The 26,964-nt window shown below is 42.7% G+C and overlaps 2 protein-coding genes across 6 annotated transcripts in view; one reads left to right on the forward strand and one right to left on the reverse strand.

The window, feature by feature from the left end:
• KDM3A (lysine demethylase 3A) overlaps positions 1-5,885 on the reverse strand; it is a 29,856-nt gene extending 23,971 nt beyond the window's left edge. The window contains exons 1-3 of the mRNA XM_071753209.1: positions 5,674-5,885; positions 2,968-3,123; positions 860-970 (exon numbers count right to left, since the gene is read on the reverse strand). Coding sequence (XP_071609310.1) covers positions 860-970; positions 2,968-3,123; positions 5,674-5,844 — 438 coding nt within the window. The 5' untranslated portion in view covers positions 5,845-5,885. The remainder of the gene's footprint in view (positions 1-859; positions 971-2,967; positions 3,124-5,673) is intronic.
• Positions 5,886-8,184: 2,299 nt separating this feature from the next.
• Positions 8,185-26,964, forward strand: part of REEP1 (receptor accessory protein 1) — a 77,986-nt gene continuing 59,206 nt past the window's right edge. For 3 of the 5 annotated variants that reach the window (XM_071753223.1, XM_071753227.1, XM_071753228.1), the window contains exon 1: positions 22,854-23,012. In XM_071753223.1, coding sequence (XP_071609324.1) covers positions 22,981-23,012 — 32 coding nt within the window. In that variant the 5' untranslated portion in view covers positions 22,854-22,980. Of the gene's footprint in view, positions 8,286-22,853; positions 23,013-26,964 lie in introns of those variants that run through there. The other 2 variants (XM_071753224.1, XM_071753226.1) reach the window with 2 other exon arrangements.

The following is a 26,964-nucleotide window of genomic DNA, read 5'->3' on the forward strand; positions in this document are numbered from 1 at the left end:
GGTGGTATTCAAGATGCCAGGAAAGCAATCTTCTCCATTGCAGTATTGAGATAAGACTTCTTTGTAAAAAAATCTTTGCTCTGTTGTTGATCCACCACAGGCAAGACAATAATCTACAAATCAAATTTAGCCTTAAGTGATTATTTTGTTAATTTGTAAAAAAAAGTTGTCTATTCGCTTACTGTTATCAAGTCAAAGTTTATTAATTAATGATGGCCTACTCATCAACAGACTTCTATTACTAATTTTATTCAAATTGCTTGAGGTGCTGGTAGTTTTCTGAGATGGTTAAATCCTTTATCAGTAGCTCATACTAATTTTTTTACTGTTCCTCAAAATGCCTGTCCAGCCAGTCACAGAGGGCACCCATCTCAACATGATTTTCACTCACAAACTTTTCTCTTGGTGCTCATTAAAGGGAGTAGAATTCAACCACCTCCTTTACAGCATGTTTAACTTCACATTTGTTTAGGTTTAGAAGTGACTTGTTTCTATTAAATAGAAAGATTTATTCCTGGCACCACTGCAACTCATCATAGTAATGACAGTCATGGTCACAAGAACCAAGGAAAATTATTCCAGATTAACCCCACTGTCAGCATGATGCAACTGCTGTCACCTGGGATGGCTGCCCTAGCACACTCCCTCCTCCAGCTCTCTTAAGTGATCATGTCCTGGATTATCTTCAGAAGGTTTTTATTCAAAACACACATTACATTCAGAACTGACATTTATGAGCTATGGCAATACACAACTACTCCAAGGTTCTGCCCATCTAAAGTTTGCATTTAGAATACATTAACTTGACTCAAAGATAAAAAGATTTATCTTCTATCTTTATAATGCCACACAAGGTTACCTGGATGGGTGTCAAAAGGTCTTTAGAGAGAAAAACACATTTCTCTTCACCGAGATAACGTACTGAGACCAGGGATCCCAAACCAGCTTTGTCCACTAAGGATTTGTAAGTCTAGAAAAGGGATAAACATTTTCTTAGAATAGATCAAGATCTCATCATTCATTTGCATTTAAAAAAACCTATTTTTGCATCTGTTTCTCTGTTAAGATATCACATCTACATCCAGCTCCTGAAACTAATCAAGTTTCTAATAAAATTTCTAGGACATGACTAATAAAGGAGCTACTGGACTACACTTTAAATTTCTTTCCTTTATTAGAATGAGTTAGGAATTCAGTTCAGGTGGCTGTCATTAACAATCTGTAATCATTCATCTCAGCATGAAGAATTTACTGATATTAACAATTCTAATTGTGCATAGGTTAATGAAACACCCTCCTTATGGTTGATGGTGGGAACAAGTAGGAAGTCAATGCAGATCTGCTGCATGGCTTGCATTAAAATTCTCCAAATTGTAGCTCATGCAACATTGGTAATTCACTGAAGCCTTAGTTTAGGTGTGGATGAGGAGCTGGATGGCCTGATAGCTGGTACTGCACTGCAGTAGAATGCTGAAGTTGTGTTCAGGTATAGGAGACAAACATTCCCTGTAAAAGCTTCTGAACTCTTCCTAGTGTGTTCCAAGTTATGTGTCAACCATCCTGAGAGTATGAGTTTGGGTTTCCAAAGGACTGATGAAGCAAAGACTTCTTTCTCTCTGTAGTTTTCACTTCAATTAGGACAGCACTGGCAAAGGGCTGTAGAAGGAGCTCAAATCTCTCCAGGTTTGGGTATTACAAGCATTCTGCAAAGCTATTCCTGATCAGAAAGATACTGTCTCACATACTTGAATAAATAATTTTTGATCACCATGTAAATAAGTAATTGCACACATCCCTTTTTTGATCCCTTCTTTCCTGCCTCATATGGTGGGAAGGGGCAAAAAGTCTTCTTTGCCAAGGCAAGCTTCAGTACCATGTTTCACTTTATTTACATTGTTCTTTTACTAAATAGGCTTTCAAATATCTGCACTGCATGAACCAACACTTCAAATCACAAAGGAAGCTTTATATGTAACAAACCAAGTATGCAGTAAGAATTATTTAGATACTCGGAAAAGGACAACAGCTACATTTAAATCAGCAGGTTTTCAGAACATTGCATCAGCAAAATCTACCACTAGAAATGCTGATACCAATGCACAGGTCAAAAAAATTAAGGATTCACTTCCTCTCTCATCCTATTTGGCCAATCTTCCACTAAACATCTGCTTGCACCAGCTCTGCTTAGGAAATATATCAGCTAAAATGCAGCAGGCTGAATTACACTGCATACTTTATATCTACACAAGAGTATTAAATGTGGCCTATAACATCAGTATAGTTAATGTTCTGCAAGTTTACATCATCATTTATTTCACAACTACTTTTATGAGTACCAATATCTAAAGTAGTCAAGTATTACTGCCTGAATACATTAAGAAATGTTCCAGGTTCACATCTAGTGCTCATTTGCCAAGCCAGCCATGCTTGACAGTTACAGAAAGCTTAGTTCTCTGGCTTGTTCTGCATAGCTCAGGTTTTTTCATAGGCACAAAATCCAGATCTCTCAAATTATGTGACTGCTGCCTGTCACAGATAAGAGTCAATCAAATTAATTTTTGTCTCGGATCAAGAATCACTGAAGAGTTAACAGTACTTGAGGCAGAGTAAAACAAGAATTTCAAATAAAAATAAAGGCTATCCTTAGAAACCTATTATTTACCCTTTTTCTCTGTAAATGGCAATTTCATGAAAAAGGGAAGAAACATGAGACTAGAGGGAGAAGGAATTAACATTTTACAGAACAGTGGCTTGGGAGGGAAGCACAGCCATAAAAATACATTCCTCTCAAGGCCCAGCATACCAACTCCAAATGCTTAGAAGCTCTGCCTAGCTCTAACTGTACCAAGAGCTTTACTCTCCCCTCAGATCATATGTAAGATTACACCAGTGAAGCTGTACTTGAGAAATTCACACTTACAAATGGAATTGCAAAACCCAAATGAGTTACACCACACATGTACTTGCCATTGCAGGCCACTGGACAAGAGACACAGAACCTCCTTGAGATTTTCTTTCTGCCAGTACCAGCTTTTGCTCCACCAGAAATACTTTTATTGTAGGGTTGTAGACTTCTATCCATCTTCTCTTTTCCCAGGGCTCATCATCAAATTCTACACAAATCTACAGAAAGGAAACAAAAGTGCAGGAAACCACAAAATTCACACACTGAACATGAAAAGGCATAAACAAACACCAATTTCCTCCAAAAAAAATATTTAATTATAAGTACTTGTAATGCAAACATGACTACTGCCTTTCTGTCACACACTCAAGAAATCCCTTCAGCATCCCAGGCTGACCTAGTATTTTTATGAGAGACACTCAATGTTAACCAGTTTGTCATCTTTACTGTTTTATAAAACACCAATACTCCTATTTAATTTCAGCCTTTCTATCTCAAGAAATCCTCTTCTGCTCAAGCAGTTAAATAGGTTAATTCTGCCACCAGTGCATACAATCAGGGAAATACAAACATGCCCAGAACTCTAGAGGATTGTATACAGTAGGGGCACGTGCACTCTCCATGAACTTATAGAATATTTCTGGAAAACCAGCTTGTTTAAGAATAAGAGTGCCAAAGGATAACTTAATTTATATAAAGTACAAATGACATGGTGTGAAGGTCACTTGCTGCTTGCTTTTAACTTGTATTGATGAATCTCTGAAGCATCTACACAAACTTTTCAAGAGGAAAAGAGTCATCACACCATGGCAAACATATGGTGTGTTTGACTAGTTTCTCTGGGATATTATTACTCTTCTTTCATAGGCAGCCCAAGATCAAAGGATTGGGAAAGACCACAAATAAAACTTTGCCTGAATATAGGAAGTGGAATGCCTTGGGAAGGAACGCTGCTCTCTGAAAAATCACTCCCTCTTCCAATAGTGATCCAGCCTAAATACACTTAATTTACCCTAACAGAAGGGAATCCTCAGCTGAGTGACTCTTAGAACATTCCCTAGTGCTTAGCTTCCCTCTAAGGGGAAAGACAAGTAAAAGCATGCACAGAAAACAGCATTACCACAGACAGGAGTCATCAAACAAATGGGTGTAGAAATGAATTTAGCCATTTTGAGGTTCATGGAAGCAATGAAAGAGATAAGCAAATAACACAAGTACCAGAACCAGAATGGCTTGTTTTGTCTCTAGTATCAACACTGCACAAACAGGAAAATACAGCTGAGGAAATACTTTCAAAAAAGTAGTTGCCAGTCCTTCTGTTTTGTAGCTTTCTCTTGGTGTTATACAAAAACATTAATTCTACTCCTCTAGAGACACCCCCCTTCCCAATCCATTACTATTTTAGGTCTACCTATAAATTACTCTTCCACAGAGCTACAAGAGAGCAAAGGAGCTGGTGTTGTGTTTTGGTACAAAACCTCCTACACCTTGACTGACTCCTTTGCATCTTTAACTTTTTCACTGGAGAACACATCAAGCCAATCACTTCTGACAGAACCATAACCCATTACAATGCTCACAGAGAAGTTCCCAACAGCACCTGCTCCTTCTCTTTTTAAGTCCCAGAAAAGGCCCTTAAAAAGAGCTTTCTGCAGCAGCAAAGTCCTCCTCCTCACTCCAAGTATGGCATGGGCACAGCCCCCTTGGCCAAAGATGGAGAAAGCTCCACCCCTGCCGCAGATCCACAACAAGAAGCTCGGCCTCTACCAACTCGGGACTCTTCATAACAAAGTTTAAACTTTCAGTAAAGAGTTAGAAACACATTAATTTCTTCTTGTTTGACTAGTCTTCTGTTAATCTGAGGTCAAATAGTTCCCGTTAAGAAAAAACAAACAAGGAAACAATTTTAATTGAAAGAGACCTTTAAAGGTCCCTTCCAACCCCAACACATCCTATGATTCTACGATGTTTGCTGTAATAGAACAGCCTGACACCCAAGTCCCTTGTAGAAACAAATAAGGGGACTATGTAACAAGATACCGTTACTAGAATGGAGTTTTGTCCTTAGTGAGTACTTTGTACACTCTATTAATTGCCCAGACACGGTTGAATAGGTTTACTGACTACAGTTGCCAAGTAGCCCCTTAAGAGCTTCGAAGTCAAACTGTGAAAGTCCCTTGACTTCCACCCAAAACACGGTTAAGCTTGCAGTAATTAACTGCGTGTTTAAAAATCCTCTTGATAATCATTACGAGTGAGTGGCCACCACACAATTAGAGGCAAATACATGACTTTGGTCCATCTTCCAAGCCAGTGGAAGTACTTGTTCATTACCATCTACTTCAACAAGCAAAAAGAATCCCATGAACAACAGAAGTTTTTTGATTTCACAAGCAACTGCAGTCTCTGGGGGAATAAAGAATCGTTTACAGCTGTTCAGGTCTTACATTACGTTTAGGAAACACGCAGAAATAAAACCTAGGCATAGCAGGTGCAATAAAAACTTGAAGTTTTCAAAATACCGGTGGAAGGAAGAAAAGTGTATTTATAATTAGCTGGAGATAACTTCCGGCATTAGTACAAGCTCACTGGGGGCTTTACCCAGAGGTGCACGTGTTTCCAAGCATGTTATGCACCCAAACTGTTCAAGACCTCTCTGCCCCAACAACAGCTTATATGTCTATGTATACACACACCCACACAGAGTCTCCAGGTCACAGGGTAAGCACTCTCATTTTTAGAAAGTCTCTTTGAAAGTTCCCGGTTACCTTCAGGTCGGGTTTGGATATGTCCGTGTGTGACACCGCTCGGATCCTGCCTGACTTCCAGGGCCATTCCAAGATGCGATTGATGTCCCACGACCTATCCTCTTCCTCCGACAGGCTGAGGAACCTCTTCCCCACCAGCAGCGACCAGCTCCCCTCCAACCTCAGCACCATTTTAACTCATGGGGAGGCCTCCAGGGAGAAAAGCGACGGAGGGAAGGAAGAAAAACAAAATAAAATAAAATAAAGCGAAAGAGGCGGTCAGCTGGCAGTCCGCGGTCCCGGCTCGCCCCTCGCCCTCCCTTCCTCACAGGGGGCCAAGGCGGGAGGGAGCAGGGTTGTTTCCTTCTTCCTCTCCCCGTCCTCCGCCTTCCCTCCCCCGCTTCTCCTCACGCCTAGCCCTCAGACACCCACAGGATGCTTCTTTGCCCACGGTCTTGTTAATCATTGCCTCAGTGGGGGTTGGTGGAAGGAAATACCAGAAGCTGCTGCAGTGCAGCTCCCAGTGATTTCCACCCGGGCCGGCCGCCACCCTGCCCCCGCGGCCTCTTTGTTCCCTCCCTCCGAGGAGCACGAAGCGAGTGGCGGTAGCCGAAGGGGAAGGCTGAGAAAAGAGGCGACCGGGCCAAGCTCCTTCCGGACGCCTCTCCGCCTCACAAACACCCCGCTCCCGCCCGCCTAGGCAAGCCCCTCCAACAAGCCTTCCCCCTTTTGCCCTCACCTGCTTCCCACCCCCGGACCCTACCGCCGGTTCCCAGCCGGCGTACCCCGCGGATCAACTCGGCGCCCAAGCACTCGGGGCTCGGCGAACACCGCGCTTCGCCCCCGCCCCCCCACCCCCCCCGCACCCCGGGCTGCGGCGAGAGGCAGAGACTGCCCAGCCCCGCGCCCGCGCGCACACCCCCCTCACCCGCGCGCCCGACCCCGCCCCCCCTGCCTGCGGACCGCCCCCAGCCGCGCCGTTCCCTTGCTCCTATTGGCTCAGCCGCGGCAAGGGGGCGTGGCCGGCGGCAAGCCTCCCGCTGCGATTGGCCGCGAGGGGCGGTGCCCGCGTCCCCGGCCACGCCTCGAAACCGTTGCTTAGCAGACGAGCGGTGAAAAAAAAAAAAAATAGGAATCCTTCCGCCGAGCCTCGAGGGAAAGAGTCCGCCAGCCCGCACGCGGTCGCGAAAAGGGCCAAAGAAGGGGCCAGGTGGAAAAATAAACGCGTTTTAGGCCGTGGCGTGACCTGAGGCTTCCGCTTCTGCCTCAGGAGCGCTGAGCCTTAAGCTATAAGGACCGCCTCGGGAGCCGGCGGAGGGATCTGGGGAAGGCAACAGGGAGTGAAGCGTACGCTTATACGTGCGGTTCGCGGCGTACTCAGATATAGCACAGGGGGAGGGGGCACCTGTGGGGCGCCTCTGCGCATGCGCACGCCGGCGCCGTGCACCTGTGGGGGCGCTGCGGGACGCTCTCTGCGCAGGCGCAGGCGGGGAAGGGCCCGACACCTCCCGGGCGGGGGCGCCACTGCGCCTGCGCATTGCGGGCTCGGAGGGGCCGAGGGGCGGGAGGGGAGAGGCGGGAGCGTGAGGGACGGCGCCATTTTGTGTGGCTGCCTTAGAGGGTTGAGAGGGCCGTTGGGAAGAGCTGGGTCCTGCGTGACAGGAAGTGTTTCGGGAGAAAAAAGGAAAAAGAAAATGTAACCTGTCCTAGAGGTTCATTGGGAGGACAGCAGGCTGTAGGGAAGCTGGAGGTGTAGTTGAGCTGGGGTGTGTAGGTCTGTCTGCAAGGAAATGTCGGCAGCCACCTTGGATCCATTACTTCTTTCACCTGTGTGCTCTTACGAAAGACTGTAACCAAGATCATAAGTAGATGATCTTGGTTAAAGAAGATCAAGTAGTTGAGAAAAGCAAGAAAGTTACCAACCAAGTAAACCAAGTTAAAGTGAGAATATGGTAAAGAACTAGATGATTGTATTCTGCAGTGACCTAACAAGACCTGCATACTCTTCTTTTACCACAAGACTGTCCTACCAGAGGCTGTGGGAGGAAGAAGACCATAAATGAATACCCAAGGCCAAGAAGCTGTTGAGTCATCTACCTTACAGGAAACTGGTGGTGTTCAACTTACACTTTCTCTGGAGTTCTCTCACAAGAACTCCAAAAATCCCCATCAAATAGGAGCAGGGGTTCTGCAGCATGATGTAGGATATTCCAACCACATTCTGGTCTTGGCCTCCATTTTCTCCAAGAAGACAGTCCCATGGTCGTGTTAAATGCATTTTTAAAGCTTTTCCTACCAGTTTGTGTCTGGACTTTCCACTGGTCGCTTGCCTGCTGCTACATTTGAACAAACGCATTCACACATGAAAGCAAAAGGCACAAAATTTTCCTCATGTGTCATGATGAGGGAGTTGCTCTCCTTCATGCCAGGGAGATCAGGCAGCCCAAGTTCCTCAGTAATTTTAAGAGCCTCTGCAGTGCTTCCTAGCAACAAGATGAACCTGGTAATCTATAGCAATTTCTACAGACAAACAAACAAACAAACAAATGAATAATAGAAAATTAGTCTAATACATCAGCAACCACAGTTAGCATGAAGAAATACTCATTAGCAGTCATCAAAAGGAAAAACCGGTATGTTTGCTTCCCAGATTTAAATATTTAATATATAGACCAGACCTACAAAATGGAATTTGTGATAGGATAGCGTGTAAAGCAAGCTATATCCAAGCCCACCAAATCACTTGTTTTATTTAGGTATTAGGTTATTGTGACAGCATGTATATATCCTACAATATAGGTGTTGTATACCTTCCTTATTTAAAACCTTTAGTTTTTATGCACACAGAACACTCTGCTTTAAAGAGCAGCTGATTAATACATGCAGGAAGAGTGATGTTAGGCAACAAGGAAGCAATGGTAGCCAATACAGAGCAGCTTGTTGGTAGCATTCTAGTTGACTAATGGTAGTTACTTTTTTTCCATTAGAACCAGAATAAAGGAAAAATTTAAGGAGAAATCGGAAAGACAGCAATGTGGGGGTTTTAAATAAGCAGCTCACACGTGCAGAGTAGCATGGAGATTGATCAAAGGTGTATTAAATTTCAATGGTTTGGGTAGGTACACTGGCATAGAAGGGCAGGCCTAAGAGAGCAAGCACAGGGTGACAGTAATATTGCCTGTGCATGACCTTGAAAATGAGCTTATATAGGAAATGATGCTAAAAGAAGAGTTATATAATCAAAATGGAACATTCTGAATGCATGTAAAGTAAAACAAACTAGCAGAGCCCAGAAGAGAAGATGGTGAAGCTGGTATAGTACAAGTTGACAGGAGCCTAGACAAAAAAATCAAGCATCCATATAACTAGTTATTTGCTTCACTTACCTAGGATTTTTCATTTCTTGAAGAAGTGAGAACTGGACCAGGAATCTTTTTGTAATTATTTAACTTCTTTAAAATTTATACATTTGGGGTAACCAGTGAAGTGCTGGGTCAAAAAAGAAAAAGATACAAAAATTTAAATTGTGTCTATGAATATCTCTGAATTTCTTGCACAGTTTTAGAATCTGTTTCCCAGGAGTTTAACCACACAATACAGAAAAAGAAAAGCAATACTTGCATTTTTCTTCCTTGATCATTTTGATACCACTCACAATAGTCCCCACAAAAACTAATGTCTACTTGAAAGGTTTTGTGTCTATAGCCCATCCTCATTCACACAGAGTGTCAATAGATATATCTAAAAGTTCAGAAACAGCCTTCAGACAAAATAACACTATGGCAATGGCAGAGATGCAGCTGTCTCACTGGGGTTTATACTCCTCTTGAGGACAAAATACCATTCAAAATATCTGCAAAACATGTAACTGGTGCTGTTAAAATGCAGAACTCATTAAACTACGAAGTGGCAGATTTCAGCCTCTTCTTGTGCCTGCAAGGAGTCTTGAAAATAATTTTTTAGAACCAGCTCTACCTGCCAGGCTCAAGTGCTAGTAGGTAAGCCTTCAACTCCTACTTGGGACAGGAGTAATCTCTGCAAATGGGGGTTTTTTCAACAGCAGCTTCAGAATAAATTCTTCATTTCACCCACCATTAAGTAGCAACTTTTCTCTTGTTCTTGGTATCACTGGGAAAAAAAATTAAAGAGGTTTGGGTGAAAAGAAATGTGAATTCAACAGTATATGCAGTAAAACCCATATATACAGCCAATTTTATAACTACCAACACCTTAAAAATTCCTCATTCAGACACTTGTGCCTCCTTCTCCACATACAAAATCTGGGTGTGCTATTCAAACATTTGTGCTTGAAAATTGGTCTCCCAGTGTCTAGAACAATCCCAGTGACTTTGAGAGAAGGGGACGTTTTATCTAGAGTAGAGCAGGTAGCTAACAGTAAATGTCATGGCACCATGTTCTTGGAAGATGTTTTCTGTGATTGGTCAGGGCAGATTGTTTTTCAGGGCTCTTCTGCATTTCCAAGAAAATTCTACAAGTCTGTGTGCAAGATCTTACAGGCAGAGTTTTTTTAAATCTCTACTGTAGCAACATTTAATGGTCTTCATCCCCAGTGAACACCCCACTGGAGGCTTTACAAGCACAGAAAAAGAACATAAAATGTCTTCTAATGATAAATTGATGAAGGTGGAAGCACATGTAATTAAAGTTGAATGTGCTTATGGTCAGACCACAAAAATGCCAGCCTTGCTCACTAGGAACAGGGCTCTAAAACCCTAAAAGTTTCATTTCTCCAGTATGTCATGAGATACAGTGCCAAAGAACGAGTGGTAACAGATACCAGAAGCTTTCTTATTGACTACCACCAAAAATTACGTAGTTTACTGACTCCTCAAGAAGCTGAAGTAGATTGGAAACTACTCCTATTCAGTCTAACTCCAATCTAGCTCTATAGCATGAAATCATAAAAGTCTGTATGAGCTCTTCACTCAAGTACAGTCATGTTACCTCAGCACAGCTCACATGGATTAGCTTTGCAGCACTAGCAGGACTCGTTCTGACTCCTTTTTCCATGCTTATAAGTTAAAAAAAATAGTTTATGTCTTACATTAGTTTATATTGTCTCCTTGTCTAAAGCTAAAGGAAGCACATATGTGTAGGCAAAGCACATTATGATGCTATGCAATTAAGTTTATTGTTGGAGGAAGAAATACATAAATGCTGAAATTACTTTTTTCTTCCTCCATGCATACCCTGCAGTGGGGACTGGTTTGCTTTTCCTGTGCTAGCTATGACTTAGATTTGTTACTGCAACTGTAGAAACAGGAAATTGTGAGGTGACTTCTAGGATAATAAATCAGGATCAGCTATTAAGTTTTAATTGACTATTAATTTAACATTTAATGATTTAATCATTTAATTGGATGTTAAGCATTGTCTGGGGATTGGGATTCGATATTAAGTTTTTCAGATTAATCCTAAAATTGAACAGGTATTTATAGATAGACATGCAGTAACCTTTCAAAAAGAGCCACGAACAAACATTAGATATGAAGAGTGGTGAGGAATTATGTGCTGATTTTGGTTTTCCTTGGCTGCTCCAGATGAAGAAAGCTTGTCTTAAACACAAAAAGCTCTACCCCTGTAGTTCATTACTCAAAGGTTTCAGGGTATCATTCCTTAATAAAATAATGGAAATCAGGATTATCTTGATATTTATTTATTGATATTATATATATCAAGTCTTAGAGGCTGCCAGAACAGCAAGAATATTTTGGTGATAATACTACCCATGTAAAAAAAAGAGCTGCCAAAAATTAGGTAAAACTATGCAGAGAATTTTAAGCAACATTATTTAATGAACTTAAGAAAAATGTTTATTGTTAATAAACCTTGCCTCCCAAAGCCTCACAGCAAACTGAGAGCACATCATGGTATTCATATTCTGCTACCAGGCTCTTTCTTCATTGAAACAACATAACCTGGATTTGGCAAAGACCAGTCAGCCTTTACTCCATTCCCTGCCAGTGCCACAGAGGTTCTTATAACTTATTACAAGTGCTTAGTGCTGTTTATTTTATTCAAATCTGTCTTGTGGCTGAGCTTCTTCCCTTGGAAGAAAAATTGCACATTTCTTTCATGGATGTGACAAAAACTTTTGGCAACTCAGGCTTCTGAGCATGTGTACTCTCAAGTCAGTGAATCCTAGACTGGGTGACAGAAATGTCACTAATACTGAACTAGCCTGCTCTGTATTTTTTGAGGCAAAATTTATTTATTTTTGGGCAAAATTTATAGTGTGGCTGTTTTTTTGTTTTTTTTTTCTTTCAAAACCAACAGATATTCTCTTAGAAGTATTTGGGACACTTTCAACCTTGGTAATTTAAAGTTGTTTATGACAAAACAGTGAACGCAGGGAGAAGCAGCTTGTTGTGAATTATGACTGCAATTTGGAGAAGAACTTTGGTTGATCTTGAATATGTATTCACTTAAAAAGAGGCTCAGCTTTTTTTTTGGATGTGAACAAAGCACTCGAGAGTGACCATCCCTGGTAGGATGCCTGATTCTTTCCTGATGCACTGCAAATCCACTCCCCACAGAACTTTCCTGACTCTAATGGCTTTGTTCTGCCACTTACCAACTCTTCTATGAACTGGAGTGGTGGATTTTTAGCAGAGAACATTCTATGTTTTACCTGCTAGTCCAGTAACTCTGAGAGAGAGTGATGACAGGCTAAGATCCCAGATAGTGGTGTAAATAGAACCTGGAATTTTTTAAAATCATGTGTTGTTAAATGTTACCTACAGTTCTAGCACAGAACTGGGAGCCAGATCTGGAATCTGACTCAAAGTGTGTCATTAGGCAGATAATTTAATTCACCTCATTTCTTTGTAAGATGGGGATAACAATAATTATTCTTATATGTTGCTTTGTGTTGTGTATCCGAAATAGGATGAGTATTATTGCTGCTAATTAAGCATTTTAATCCTCAAATTCCTTTTCTTTTTAAACTTTAATAAGTGTTTACCCTCCCTAATGCTAGGGAGGAAAAAAAACATGTTTGTGAAGCAGCTGCTAAGGATATTTCCCAGAAGATATTTAATATTAATTTGGGATTGAGTCATCTGTTTCAGATAAAGGGACACTGCAAGAAATAATATGTGAGAGTGGAGATTTTGAGTAAGATCTTTTCAAAGCAAAATCAAAGCAGCTGACAGACCTGTGCCTTTCAGCTGGCTTCCACCTCCCCTGTACTCTCAGTCCAGAAATCAGCATCGTGTTTTCTCAGCAGCTCAACTAGAGAGAGTAAATGCAATAAGATTGCTTAAAAACCAGGCAGAGCTGCAAGTGACAGGGTTACTGATGCTGTTTCCATCTCAGCTGAGACCTCTTCCTTTCCACCACCAGCCAGCCCAGCTCAGGGGAGCACTGGACAGTTGTGAGGCCCCTGGACAGCAACTGAATTCCAAGCTAACCATTCCCTAACCATGTCTCTTCACAGTTGTCAAAGATTAATGGCTTTTCTCCAAACCTTAAACTTTGGCAGTAGAGTCTCGTGCCTAAAATTAAAACAGTACTTTTAAAGCAAACTCCTGACTCCAATGAAACCAGGAATTTCATCCACAGATTTTTTAAGAGATCATATGTCAGGCTTGTCTTCTCATAAGTGGAAGATTGTAATCTGTCTCATCTGTCATCTCTTCTAAAAAGCATAACAAGGCAAAATTGAACTTCTCTTGCTTCCCAATATCTAATTCCTGAAATAGCATCATTACCTATCTGTAGATGTCCAAAAAAGGAAAATCATACTTTCCACCTTCCTCTGCAGAAGAACTTGTGCTACAGTATATATTTCTAGTGATGCTTCTTACTCCTATTTCTTATGCAGAAATCGTCACAGAATGCAATGTTCACCTGCAGTTTTCTAATGAGGATATGAGACACATCTAAGTTACTTAGGGCATCTCTGTTGTGCAGCAAATGTGGACATATAAACCATGAGGAGTAGCTTAAAACCTGCATGTCTGCCTTTGGATGAATGAGATGAATTTTTTTTAAAAGCAAGTATAAAAATGTAGGTGATTGAAGTAATTGACAGCACTGAAAAGGATTTTATAAATGCAAGGTTGGAAAAAAATTAAGCAGATCACAGGAGGACTTTGCATTTTAGAAGGGATGATTGTATGTTGGGAGTTAGTTTCCCTGAGTCACACCACTGAGAAGATTAGCATTATGCCTCTGGTTGCAACAGAAATAGGATGTGTCTCATTTTGTGTAACATGTAGGTCAGAAACTGCCAGTACAAAAAAATGCACATGTAATGAACTTCATCCACCAGCAGTGATCTCGTTGTCAGGTTTACTCTACAGGGAACAAAGAGAAGCATCTCCAGAAGGAGATTCATACTAAAATAGGTGTCTAGAATAAGTGGGGCAAATTATCCTCAGAGATGTCTGATCTTTCTCATTTGCTGCAGAGGTCCCTGATTATTGACTTATGTTCCAGTGTTTCTTTTAGAAGAATTGTTGAACTAGATACAAACATAAAGTGGGATGATGTCTGTGCTGCTCTTTGGTTTACACATTGTTGCCCAAATTAGGTAGGCACTGATTATGTTTTTCTTCACTGAAAACTACTGGGAGGGAATGTTAGTATGAGGCACTAACAGGAGCAGATTAGCTGTACAGTGTATGTCCAGGGCTGACAGATTTACAGTGGTACAAATGACCTTATAAACATTAGAAGACTAATGTTTAAAGACAGGAATCTGGTTGTGACCATAAAGGATCTTCTAAAGGGGGTGGGGAGTTGGGAAGGAAAGCTTTGTTCTTAAAGTTCATTATTTTAATAGAATGCTATTTTTTCTACACAGGGAATCCAATATCATAATTTATGAACACATGCTATAAAAGACAAATAAGTTTTCAATGGTTCAGAGGGCTTATTCCACAGCACAGTGTGTTAGATGTGCTACAGTGCAAGAAAAGGATGATCTTTAATAAGATTTTTATCTTACTAAATAAGATAAAATAATAATAATAATCTGTCTACTTGCTCCCCAAATATGTTTTGTATAGACTCTTTCAAAGTTATCAAAAACTAAATAATGACAATGGAGGCTTAACCATCAATAAAAGTGTTGCTTTTTAAATAGACTGTTAGCATAAGAAACCAGGAGGTGCAGTAATTGTTAAGGACATTATGAGCAGGTCATATCAACTTAAACTTAAGAAAATGCAATGTTAGAGCATGCATCCAGGGATACTGCTACTGGTTCACTGTGTGGAACTGGCATTATTACTTAACCTCTCTGCACTCAGATTTTCCTCACTTGAGTTAACAAATATTTACCCACCTTTAAAAGTACCTTCTGTTCTTCAGAGAAGTGCTGAATAAATACAGGGTTGTATTACCATCATCATCAGGTAATCCTGTTAATCTAACATGCACCCCATGGGTATGTTGAATATGTTCCATGCCACTTGATCATTGTAGTCAGATTAACAAAGGATATTACAGGGATTAACTCTTAAGTAATGGCTACAGCTGCCCACTATGTGTGTTTACTATAGCCCCAAACCAGGGTTCCAGATCCTCTTGCCTGTAGTGAGGAGAAGAAATGCACTTGACTACTACAGAACCAGTTTTGCATTCAAAAGAACATTATCTTGACCTCTTTGTTACCAGTGAGAGGTTTGTAACACAACCTGTTGCACAGTGCCCTGGTAGCTGCTCTGCTGCTAGCACCAGGGAAGGCAGCATCAGCCCTACCACAGCTCCAGCTCTCTGCCTGCCACAGGAGTTATGCAGAGTTGTTATAAGGTTAAAACTATCTCATGTCCCACTACAGTGTAACAAGCACAGCTCACAGTCATGTCTTGACTACTTTATAAAATCCTAGCTGGAGACAAGGCCCTCTCCAGTGTAATGCAGCTTCAAAATTGGCTCTGCTTTGAGCTAGAGGTTGGAACCCATGACATCCCCAGGCTACTTCCAACCTCAGTTATTCAATTATTCTACAAAATCAGGAGTAGCCTCAGTGGCATGGAGCTCAGCATGAACTGATAACACTCCTTGGCTACTGAAGACATACTTTAGTAGTTGTCTCAGAGTAAGCTCTGTGTTGCTACAGCAACACTTTATCAGTGCCCCAGCTAGTTCTGGGAAGACTGTGTGATTTGTTAGCACACTTCTCCTGGGGTATAGCTCCAACTTCCCCATCCTGCTGTTAGCAGTGCTATTCACTGGCTTTATTTTGTTGCAGTGAAATGAGGCAATGAGGCAATCACGTGTGGCTAATTACGAGGTGGGAAGTGTGAGCTTGTACCAAGCCCACCTGTGCCCAATTAAGGCCCACCCCAACTGCACATGAGCAGGATTGGGCAACCAATAAAAGGTGAGCTTCAGAGTACAGGCCCAGCTCTTTCTCAAGCAGCCAGAGGAGGAGGTCAGCTGAGTCCAGAGCACAAGCACAGAACAAGGCCAACCAAGTCTAAAGGTGACAAGATCAGGGCACTGTTTGTGCACCCCAACGAGAACACCTGCTTGACTTTGAAGCGCTGTGCCCCAAGAAAGGTGGTGTCTGCTACATCTTGCCATTTCATTTCACTGGTGCTCGGTGAATCTCAGAGCTGTAAATAGATATTAGAAATGTTTTCAGCTGAGGATGGCTAAAATGGGGTCTGAGGGAAAGGAGAGCACACAAAACACTCCATCACCTGCATGTGTTGCAAGTAAGTCTCTTATTGGACTGTGGAGGGAAAGAGAAAGAAAACATTTGCTTGTAAATGCTTGTCTTAGCTCAGGAGGTCAGAACTTGAAGTTTTCCAGCTGGTATGAAAAATGGAGCTCAGGTACAAAGGCCGGGAGGGTGGGGTTTGTTTGCTGGTTTGGTTTTGTAGCACTTGGCTGTTGTCTTTTTTTTTTTTTTCTGCTCTTCATTGCCATTATAGAATAGCTTGTGGTATTGAAGTACAGACTTCTGACACTCCAAATTTCCATTTTCAGCTGTAACTTTTTCAAATCTTGTGGTAAGCAGTTGGACAGGGACTATATATGGAGGAAAACTACTGCTGCTTTCCTCTGTCAGACACTCACCATTCAGACACATGTTAGAATATTAGCACTTCCCAATAACAAATGTTGGGAGTGCTCTGTATACTATTCCTGTACCACTCACTCTGACCTTTGTAAGCTGTAAGCAGATACCAGCCAAGAATCTGTTATCTGGTCTCATAATAGTGGCATTAATGTGAGATATTGTAAGTCTTCGAAAGGAATGTTTATAGGGATGAGGTCTTCTATAAATAGCACAGAGAAAGTAACTTGAAAACTCTTATCACAGTGGGTGTGCTTTTCCCTTGTCTTTTTTTCTGAAGACTCTAAGTTGCTTGTTTGGATCCCACGTTTATCCCATTTCAGTATTGGAGCTTAGCCTTTTTTGTCTTTTGGAAGACAATCCTTGTTCTTACTGCCACATAATGAGAGAGAGAAGCAGGATGGTACTATGAGTTTTTCATATATCCTGACTGCAAAGGAAAAATGTAGTTATATAACTTGTTCATATGAGGTGCCACGGTTTCCCTGACATCCTTTTTATTTTTTTTTTTCAGAATGAAATAGAACTGGAATTCGCATAGTGGTGAAATTTCATGTTCATGTGACTGTATGTGGTGTGCAAGTCAGTGTCTTTATTATGTCCTGTGCTTTGACACTCAGCATTTCTTTTTGCATTTATAACTGAGGAGAAAGCAGTTATAAAGCAGTAGGTGGTTTACATAGCTTGAGAGAACAGCACAGACATGGGAGAGGCAGGTGTATTGTGGTGTATGGGAGGAGTAGGAAAGCCCTTACAGAACTATGGGAAACCCCCTGGAGAAATTACTCCATTCACAGGGAGGTTGCTGCTCACCTGCAAGTACTTCAGAACAGCTCCTGTGGGAAGGCATCTTTGCCAGGTGTGCCAGTGCAGCTGGTTTTCTTCTGCCTCCCTCAGGGCTCTGCATGAAATTGAAATCTGTAGTTGCCACATCCTGGTTTGTGCTGGGATTTAATTTGATCCTGAAGGTCAGTAGCAGCTTTTTAATAAAACTTACCATGAAGTAGCATTTATGCAGTTATTAAAGCATGTTTTTACAAAGCCACAGCAGTCTAGTAATTACTTAGTAATTTCACTTATGTACAAGATACTGCTAAACAGAGCAGTGCCCACAATGCCAAATTGGGTGGTTAAAGGTGATTCAGCAAGGGATGGCAAAGAAGGCCATCCCTTTGTTTTCTCTCTTATTGCCTTAATTTTTTTATTACACCAGTCTGTGAAGACAGCCAGTTTCTAGAAACTGCTAAGAGAAGTCTGCAGTGGCTCTTCAGCTTCATCCTGACATAATTAGGGCTGTCCATAGCCTCCCTCACATTCCTTCTCTGTTTTCTTGAAGTAAACCTTTTTTCTCATGAGAGGCCCTTTTCACTCGTTATTTACAGCTTATTTATTATCTGTAGCATTCCCATCTGCATGACACCTCACTGCAACCTCAAGGTCATGCTCTGACCATATTTCTCTGAACAAATGTCATGTTCACACTAGCACTCAATTACCTTCTTCCTTTCTCTCTGTCTCTGGTTTAAGGGCAATAACTTAATCAAGTCCTTCTTCAGTATTCTTGTGCTGTAGTCATCCTTAAACACTACAGTAATAACATTCAGAAAAGTCCATCCTTCCAATGCAGGAACAGAAGAACTGATACATGGGTCAGGCCCAAGCTTTGTAAATCTTATTGTCTCCTCCTTGGCAGTAGCTTAGAGTCCCAGAGAGATACACACCAGCAAATTTTAAGAGTAACCTTTCCTTGGTCTTCTCACATCCCTCAGAGGAGGCAGTGTGTCTTTCTACCTGCTCTACCAGAAGGCTGTACAATTTGATCCAGAAGATTTATCTTCCAACAATCTGTTTTCTGATCACCTTTTTTTTTTTTTTTTTTTTTCCCCCTCATACACATTTTTATAACTGCTTTATTTCTTTTTACATTTCTGTTGTAACCTGTCCATTGCAGGATGCTTAGGATATAAACCATGACAGGGAAACTATTTGGAGACATGGAATAGACCTGATGGTTGTGTATGGTTAGGCTGAGGTGGAAATGTAGAAGAAGGGACAAGAAGATTAATCTGAATGTCAGAAATACTGTAATAATAGTGAAAAATTATTCATGTTTTATTGGCTTCTAAGGCTGAAAAAGACAGTTCCAGTCTAAGTTACAATCCTTTCCCCCCCCAGTTTGTAAAATGCTGTAATCCAAGCATTTTCTTCAGTCTGAAATAGCAGAATGGAAAATATGCTGAATAAGGACCATTTCCCATGGAGCTGGATGATGTGCAGATGCCTCACAGCCTCTAATGAATTAATCTAACACACATGGATTTATTCTGAGGCAGAGGCAAATGGTAACATCCAAGTTACAAAAAGGAACACGGGAATGAAAGAACAAACTTCTCAGAAGACATTTTTGATGCACAACTTTAGGTATTTAGAGATGCTGAGTACCACTGACTGATCCTGTTTTGTAGAGCTTTGTGTTAGAATATTTGGCTACCCCATTTTGGTTACCCAAAGCCAAATGAAGCATTCAAGCACGCTGATTTCCATGTTCCCCCAAAGTTTTTCTAGTGAGTGACTGGGAATGACGAGTGCTTCTCAGCAGCCACAGTTCCCAGCTCAAATGCCAGACCACACCACTTTTCAGTCAAAAGAGTAATTTCTTCATCTCTCTTTGCTAATGGCTGTAGTTCATAGAATCATAGAATCCTAGGGGTTGGAAGGGACCTCGAAAGATCATCTAGTCCAACCCCCCCTGCCAGAGCAGGGCCCCCTAGAGTACATCCCCTAGGAACGTGTCCAGGCGGGTTTTGAATGTCTCCAGTGAAGGAGACTCCACAACCCCCCTGGGCAGCCTGTTCCAGGGCTCTGTCACCCTTACAGTAAAAAAATTTTTTCTGATATTCAACTTGAACCTCCTATGCTCCAATTTACACCCATTACCCCTTGTCCTATCACTGGTCACCACTGAGAAAAGCCTAACTCCATCTCCCTGACACTCACCCCTTACATATTTGAAAACATTGATGAGGTCACCCCTCAGTCTCCTTTTCTCCAAACTAAAGAGACCCAGCTCCCTCAGCCTTTCCTCATAAGGGAGATGTTCCACTCCCTTAATCATCTCAGTAGCTCTGCGCTGGACTCTTTCAAGCACTTCCCTGTCCTTCTTGAACTGAGGGGCCCAGAGCTGGACACAATACTCCAGGTGCGGCCTCACCAATGCAGAAGCAAGTAGTTCTGAAGCAAGTAATTCAATAATAAAGATAAAAATGACATCCAGGAAATACTGACTGTCTTCACATGCCTTGACAGTACTCCCTATAGAGTAGGATTAACCATTTGTATCTAGTCCCTATCTGTTAGTAAAGCTGTAGTTTTAGAAATGGAAACTTTCATTACTGTATTCAGTAGCTGCATTCTTGGATTTTTGCTCTGTGTCTGTGTTGTCTTTTTTACGTTTTTGTTCTTTTTATTTTGCTTCTCAAGTATAAGTCAGGAGACAAATGGAAGAGGTCACCTGTTCTTTTCCTGTAGCTGGAAGACAAAATATTTCTCTTCCATGAGGCTGAGCATCTGTATCTATATATGTTTATATATTCCTTGATAGAATGCAATATATCTATTTACTGATTAAACTATCTTTCTTCTGATATTTTTTTTTTAGTTACTGTAACAATACTTGAGAATATATGTGTGCACTGCTGCTATTGCATCTGTATTTTATTTATTTTTATATTAATTTTGTTTTTTTGTTTTTTTCTCCATGTCAACTTCAACATCTAAAACACCACCTCTGGCTTCCTATCAGATATTTCTCTCTATATCTGGGGATGTTTCTGTTGTTGTCTTAGCTAGGTTGTCTGTTCTTCTCAAGCTGTTCTGCAAGGACTCTTCTGTTGGTTCAGTCTCCTGCCTTCTTAGTCTGGGTCCGGTGGTTTAATCACAAAGGAAAGGCTTTCTTCAAGCAAAGCCTCTTCCCAGGCTGCTTGGGATGTCATTTGCTGAGCTGGCAGTCGTGGGGCTGTGTCTGTCATCCTCAGACACAGCCCTGTCACAGTAGGTAGGGGGCATCGTCACCCTTCCACTGGCGGCTCACTAGAGCTGAATTTCTCCCCCTCTGTTTCCCTGATAGCTATTTAAGTTAAGCTCCCTGCCTTCACACTGACAGGCTCACCAGACTGTCTTGTGTATTGTCTGTGTACATTTGAGGCTTAGGATCAGTCAACAATCGTGTGGTGGTGATCGTGTCAGCAGCACGAGAGGGGACCATGTCCCGCTTACCCCTGTCAGAGAGAGCTGCCAAACAGAAGAAAATACTTCAACCCTTTCTGACAGCTGCTGCCCAGGAAAGAGAACTGCAGATCAGCAATACCAGCTGCCAGCAGGAGTTGCAGGGAACTTGGTGAGCTGGTAGAGGCTGGAAGGAGCCAAGAGGACATGAGGCTGTGTTATACTTTAGGCACTCAAGTGTTTTGCTGTAGCTTCAGGTGTTGCCCTCTGTGTTGTCTCTCTTTATAATAAGTATCTTTATGTAAGTATCTTCTGTTGGTTCGTTTTTCTATGCTTCGAATCCACAGCAAATACTGAGTGGCAAGTTCTGTGTACTGTGATGATTGCACAAGTATTTTTGCAGAGATCTATGCTGCCACTGTAGCCCTTGCAGCTCCCGAAGCAGGAATGTTTGGTGGTGACCCCATACCTCCAGCTGTGGTTCACAGCCTGTCTGTAACCAGCAAATACCGGTGTCTGTACCAGAAATGTTTCTGTAGCCCAGGGAGGTGGGTGAGGAGACAACAGCTTCTGACAGGTCACAGCGTGAGGTGGAAGTTCCCTCTGGTGGAGGAACAGACTTACTACAGACAGAAGAGCAATGTGGTGGTGTGGATACTCTCAAAATGATTCTTAGGCGTGCTGACCTTTAATTACATGTATGTCTATACCTTCAACATTGGCTGAAGGCTACGGGTGCTGTCAGCTTTCTGGGGACTGGTACAGAGAGCCTACAGAATAAAATATGGTCCTGTTATAGAAGATGTTGAGCTAAGTAGAAGAAAGGTGTTAGGTAAGGACTGGATACTGGGTGATGATGAGCACCCTGTGGAAGTGGACAAAAAAGGAGTTTGAGGATGTCTGTGGCCACTCGAGACTGGAGAGGTCTGTGGTCAGATCCTAGATTCTGCTGTCTCTGGGTTGAAATGTCCAGTCTCTCCCTAGAAGAGTTCCTCCCAGCTTACTTGTGATACTTGAAGGAATTTCAGCCTCTTTCAGCAATGCTGTCTCAGAATGATGGGGAAAATCTGCTGCAGATGCACAGTCCTAGAAAAGAACAATGTGTTGGGCATGGAAACAGAGTGCAGTGCAGTCAAGGTGTTTGTAGCCCTGGCCCTAGAGCCTGACACCAGGGCAACTGCTCCATGGAGCAGCCTCCAGGTGAAGACTGGGGCTGGTCTCATGGTGGCAAGCTTGAGAATGATCTAATGGTTGCCATGAGACTGAAACACATCATGAATTCCCAGGGGCATGTGTGCTTCTGATAGAGGAAAAATACCAAAGCAGTGGAAGATGATTTCTGTTAATCTAATCACATTTGGCATGTGCCAACATAGTGAAGGAAAATCAGAACCCAAAGGAAGTGCAGGGAAAAACAACCTGCTGGTAAAACCAGTGTCTGTTGTGTATGTGGGCAAATTGGACTTGATAGCCATGAGACCCCCTGATGAAAACTGACATGGAGGAGAGACTGCTGCTGGCATCTCTGACAGTGGTGGGGATTCACCTGGGTCGTGCAGCCAGGACCCTTGTCGGTTGTGCTGCAAACTTTGGGGCATGAAGGGGATCCCTCCCTTCCTATATATCCAAGAATTCCATGAACACCCTGCCTTGGCTTTGCCCTGACATTGGCAGGAGCAGTCGGTGGGGTTTGCTCCGTGCCCTGCTCCACAAGCGCAAAGACCCCCGCCCGCCTGGCGCTGCCTCCACCGCCCCCGAAAACTCCCCTTTCCCCCCCATGTGTGTGTGGGGGGTGCCTCCCGCTGGGGAGGCCGGAGGGGTCTATTCCTCCTCCTCTCTCTCTCCCTCCCTCCCTCCCCTCCGGCAGCTCCGAGCAGGGCGGGGGGCGGCCGGGCCCGGCTGCGCGTTGGCTGCGGGCGGTGCCGCCAGTGAGGCTGCGCTGAGGCTGCGGGGCCGGATGGCCGAGCCGCCCGCCCCGATCACTCGGGCGGCGGCCGGCGGCGGGCGAGGAGTCGGGACCAGCCCTCCCTGCCGGGAGAGCCACCGCCATGGTCTCATGGATCATCTCCAGGCTAGTCGTGTGAGTAGCTGCCGCCTGGCACCTGGACGCGTGTGCCCGCATGTCCGTGCGTCTGTCTGTCTGTCTGTCTGCGGTGTCCGCGCCTGCTGCCTCGTACCGCTCGTCCCCGCTGTGAATAACGCGGTGGCGGCGATACGGCTAAATTTAGCAGGTTGTTGTTAGGGATGGTGCTGTTCGGTGGGTGAAGGAGAAAATAGGCGGGTTAAACGGTATTTTCCAGCGTGGGAAAATTACCAGGAGGTTGGGAGGCAGAATGCCGCTGTGCTGCACAGCGCAAGGTGACAGGGGAGGAGGGCGATTGGCATCGCCCCGCGATGAGAGCGCTGAGGGTCAGGAGGGGGAATCGAGCATCAGCGGGTGGGAAAATGGACGTGGATTGATTTGGGCTTTGTTAGAGGGGCTCGGCGCGGCGGGCAGGGCCTCTCCGGGGCGCTGGGGGAGGCGGCCGAGGGGTCTCGCTACGGCTCTCCCTATAGCTTACCCCTTCTTTGTAAAAGAAATACCAAGAAATTCTTTCTTCTATGCAACTTGCTGCCCACCCTCTCAAAAGACGTTCTCGATTTCCCTGTAACCTGTCAGCTTGGGAGGAGAAGCGTGTGGCTCTTTGCACTTGTCCTACAGCTTTTCTGTAGCTGGAAGCTCTATAGGTGGGGATACATGTAGGAATTCCCTGGAAGTGCTCCCCAGACGACTGGGGAAAATCGATCAAGCTCGAGGTGTGTGTTCATCTGCCCCACCTGAGAAAAAATTCAGTGAGAAAAGGGCATTTTTTAATGCTCCTATTCAGGAAGGGGTAGTTTATGCTTAAGGTGGGGCAGATGGATGGCTGATCTGCCTTCCCTCTGGAAATGAGGGTGGTCGAGGTTAGTGCTCTGGAACAGATGATTAATTTGCCACTTTCCTCTGTCCAGTACATATAACTGCAGACTCAGGAGGACATCTGTTGTGCTCTTAAGTTATAGTAGAGGGTTTGTCACTTTCTTTGTCTGAAAGAAACGTGCCATGATGTTGCACCATCATCATAGTTCCAGAAAGACATTTTCAAGGTCTCCTCTTTTGTCATACGAGATAAAACATCAAAAGAAAAACTCACTTTGATTTTAGCTATAGCTCTGGATCACTAGGACATTGGATGTTTGTCAGATATGAAGATTTTGGGGGATTTCAGAGTTTAATTTAACCCCTGTAGGTATATGATCTGGATTCAGCTGTAGCTGTTGCTGGCTGTTACTGGCTTTGCACTTCATTCTGGGAAAGCCTGTTAAATGATTAAATTATTGCATTTTTATAGTAGAACTGCAGCTACCTCTGAAAGCAATGTCTGAAATGTAGCTTGTATTGTCCAAAGCTCTTATTCTTTCCTCTCTACTAGACTAATGTTCATGTTGAAAAAACCCTGCCATCATGTAACCAAGCTAATCCTCAAGAACAAAGAATGTGATGGTTAACTCACTTGCTTCAGCTCAGGCACATAAACACAGGTGATTCATCTAAGATACATGGACTGAGTAAAAACCTGATTGGGGCAGGACACAGCAGTTGACATCTTCAGTCAGGTAATTAGCTGAACATAAAAACCTTCCCATTCTCTTCAGCTCTCTCTGAATCTCTTGTCACAGTAAGAAACCAGCTGTGTAGAGGGTGGTACCAATTATGTGTTAAGTTAGAATTTCAATAGAAAATCTAATCTGCAGTGTAAATATAAATAATTTTTTTAATTGTAGCAATAAAAAATTTTTTTACAAGGAAACTTAGAGCAAGCCAAGCTTGATCACCACTTTTTGCAATGATACTCGGTGTATATCCACCTTTTGAGCATATTTTGCATGAGGAGATTCTGGTTTGTTATAGTCCCCATAAGAAATTTGGACTCTGCACAGTATTTCTTAAAATGCCATTTATTAGAGCTAACATTATGAAGAAAAAGAGGAGAGTATAGATAATTTTAGCTCTCTTCAGAAGCTGGGAACCTTGAGCTGCCCAACATGGAACAGCTCTCCAGTGTGGATCCAGCATGCTGTATAGATCTGTCTGTGGAAAGATTGCCTTACATTTTGGTCTTTTGAGACTGGTATAGAATTAAGGGAAAAAAGCAGTTATTTCTACAAGCAAATGAAAACAATTTTTCCAACACTTTTAGGTGAAGACAAACAAGGTGAACACAGAATTAAGCCACATGCAGGTGATTTAATTGCTGGTGACCATTGTGAGCTTCCTACAGGTTCCTATGTTACAATTAACCTTATGGGTTGGTCCTGCATCCCAGGGGTATGCACAGCAGCACAGTGTGGGACAGAAGGCCAAGGTGTATGTGAAGCACAGCACTGGTCTGCACCCATTCAGATTAGCTCTAAGGTGTACAGTGGTCTTCATCTTAGGATCAAGACAAAGATTTTAATGTATCTAATTGGTTTTCCCATCTCAGAATGAATCACTGGTTGATTGATCAGTACAAAGAGCTCTGAGTAGAATAGCCACCTGGCTGGGCTTTTTTTTTTTTTTTTTTTTTTTTCCCTGCATGTGCTTATTTTTTTTATTATTTTTTTTCCCCCTCAGATCTTATTAGCTGAGAAGGATTATGAGGAAAGTGGTGTAGTTTGGTCATGCTGTGAATATGGCTTTGTGATCTCCAGACTTCTGCTGCTCTCTGTGGGGGTTATGTCTGATATGACTCAGCTAACAGAAAGGGCTTTAAAACAAAAGCCAAACCTTTGCTTTGGCTCTTGGGTGCTTTGTTGCTTGTATTATCCTCAATTTGGTTGTCACCCTCTCTGTCTTGGCAATTTCTATTTAAAAAATGCTACTGAAAAAGAGTGTGAGCACTTCTCTCCCTCTCCATTGTGAAGTCAGGCAGCTCACAGCAAACCATCTCCTGCATCATTTCACCTTCAGTGTTTGGACTTGGTTGACACTGGTCTGGAGAGCTCTCTTCTTCTGTTCTGAGCTGGTAGCTTCCAGAAGAGAAATGACAGAAACTTCAGAGCAGCATCTTACACTGCCAAAGCTGTGTGTTAACAACGAAGGCTTCATTGTTATCAGGACCTGCACTCAATACTGTACAAATGTGAAACAAAAAGATAATTCTGTCCCTGGCTATCTTTTTCTTTAAGAGCTCAGTTCTCACTCTGCTGCAGTCCAGGTAGTTTTTCCACTCACCTCAGTGAGAACACGGTCAGGATGTTCTTTTTCTGTGGTAGTAGATTACGTGTGACTTTTCCACCAAAGGTTTTCTGTGATCACTTTAATTGTGATTGTTGCCTCTGGAGTTATTTGTTGCTTTTCCCCTCACAGTAACTGGAAAGGGATAGCGTTGTTATTCATGGGTTAATTGCAACCCCCTTTTTTTTTTTTCCCCATCATGTCTGCTTACACCTCAAAGGACATCCTGGAACACCTGTATTTCAATTTCTTCCTCTGTGAAGTGTAATGAACTATGCTAAATTTATCTTCCCTGAGACAGACCAGAAGGGATCAGTGGCATGTCCTAACACATACAGTTTATTGCTGTTCCTTTTGAAGGAGACTTTTTTTTTTTTTTTGCCTCAAGTGGTAGAAGCTACTCTTGCAGAAGGACTTGGAATCTATCTGTGTTATTTCAGTCCAGTTCAGGTAGAGCACACAGCACTGGCAGTCCGGGGTGGTTACTGGTCTGCTTTACTTTTTGGCTGTTGTCTAAAAGCATTTTGATGCTAAAAGTGGTATACTGTATATACATCTTGTATTTACATGGAAATCCTTTTATTTTTCCAGAAACCTGGAACTTGCTTTTTGTGCTTGGGGCCATGCAGAACAGAAGCATAGGTTTTGGCTCCAGTTCTGGAAGTTAGGCACATCACATTGCTTGTTGAAAGCCTTTCAATCTGGAATATGTGACAGAGGAAGGAGATGTCAGTAGAAATGAGGCTGGATCAGACAGTTTGTCAATAGTTGAGATGACATTGCATGACTTAGG

This window comes from Heliangelus exortis, chromosome 10, assembly GCF_036169615.1.
Source record: "Heliangelus exortis chromosome 10, bHelExo1.hap1, whole genome shotgun sequence".
In the NCBI taxonomy this organism is placed as follows: Eukaryota; Metazoa; Chordata; class Aves; order Apodiformes; family Trochilidae; genus Heliangelus; species Heliangelus exortis.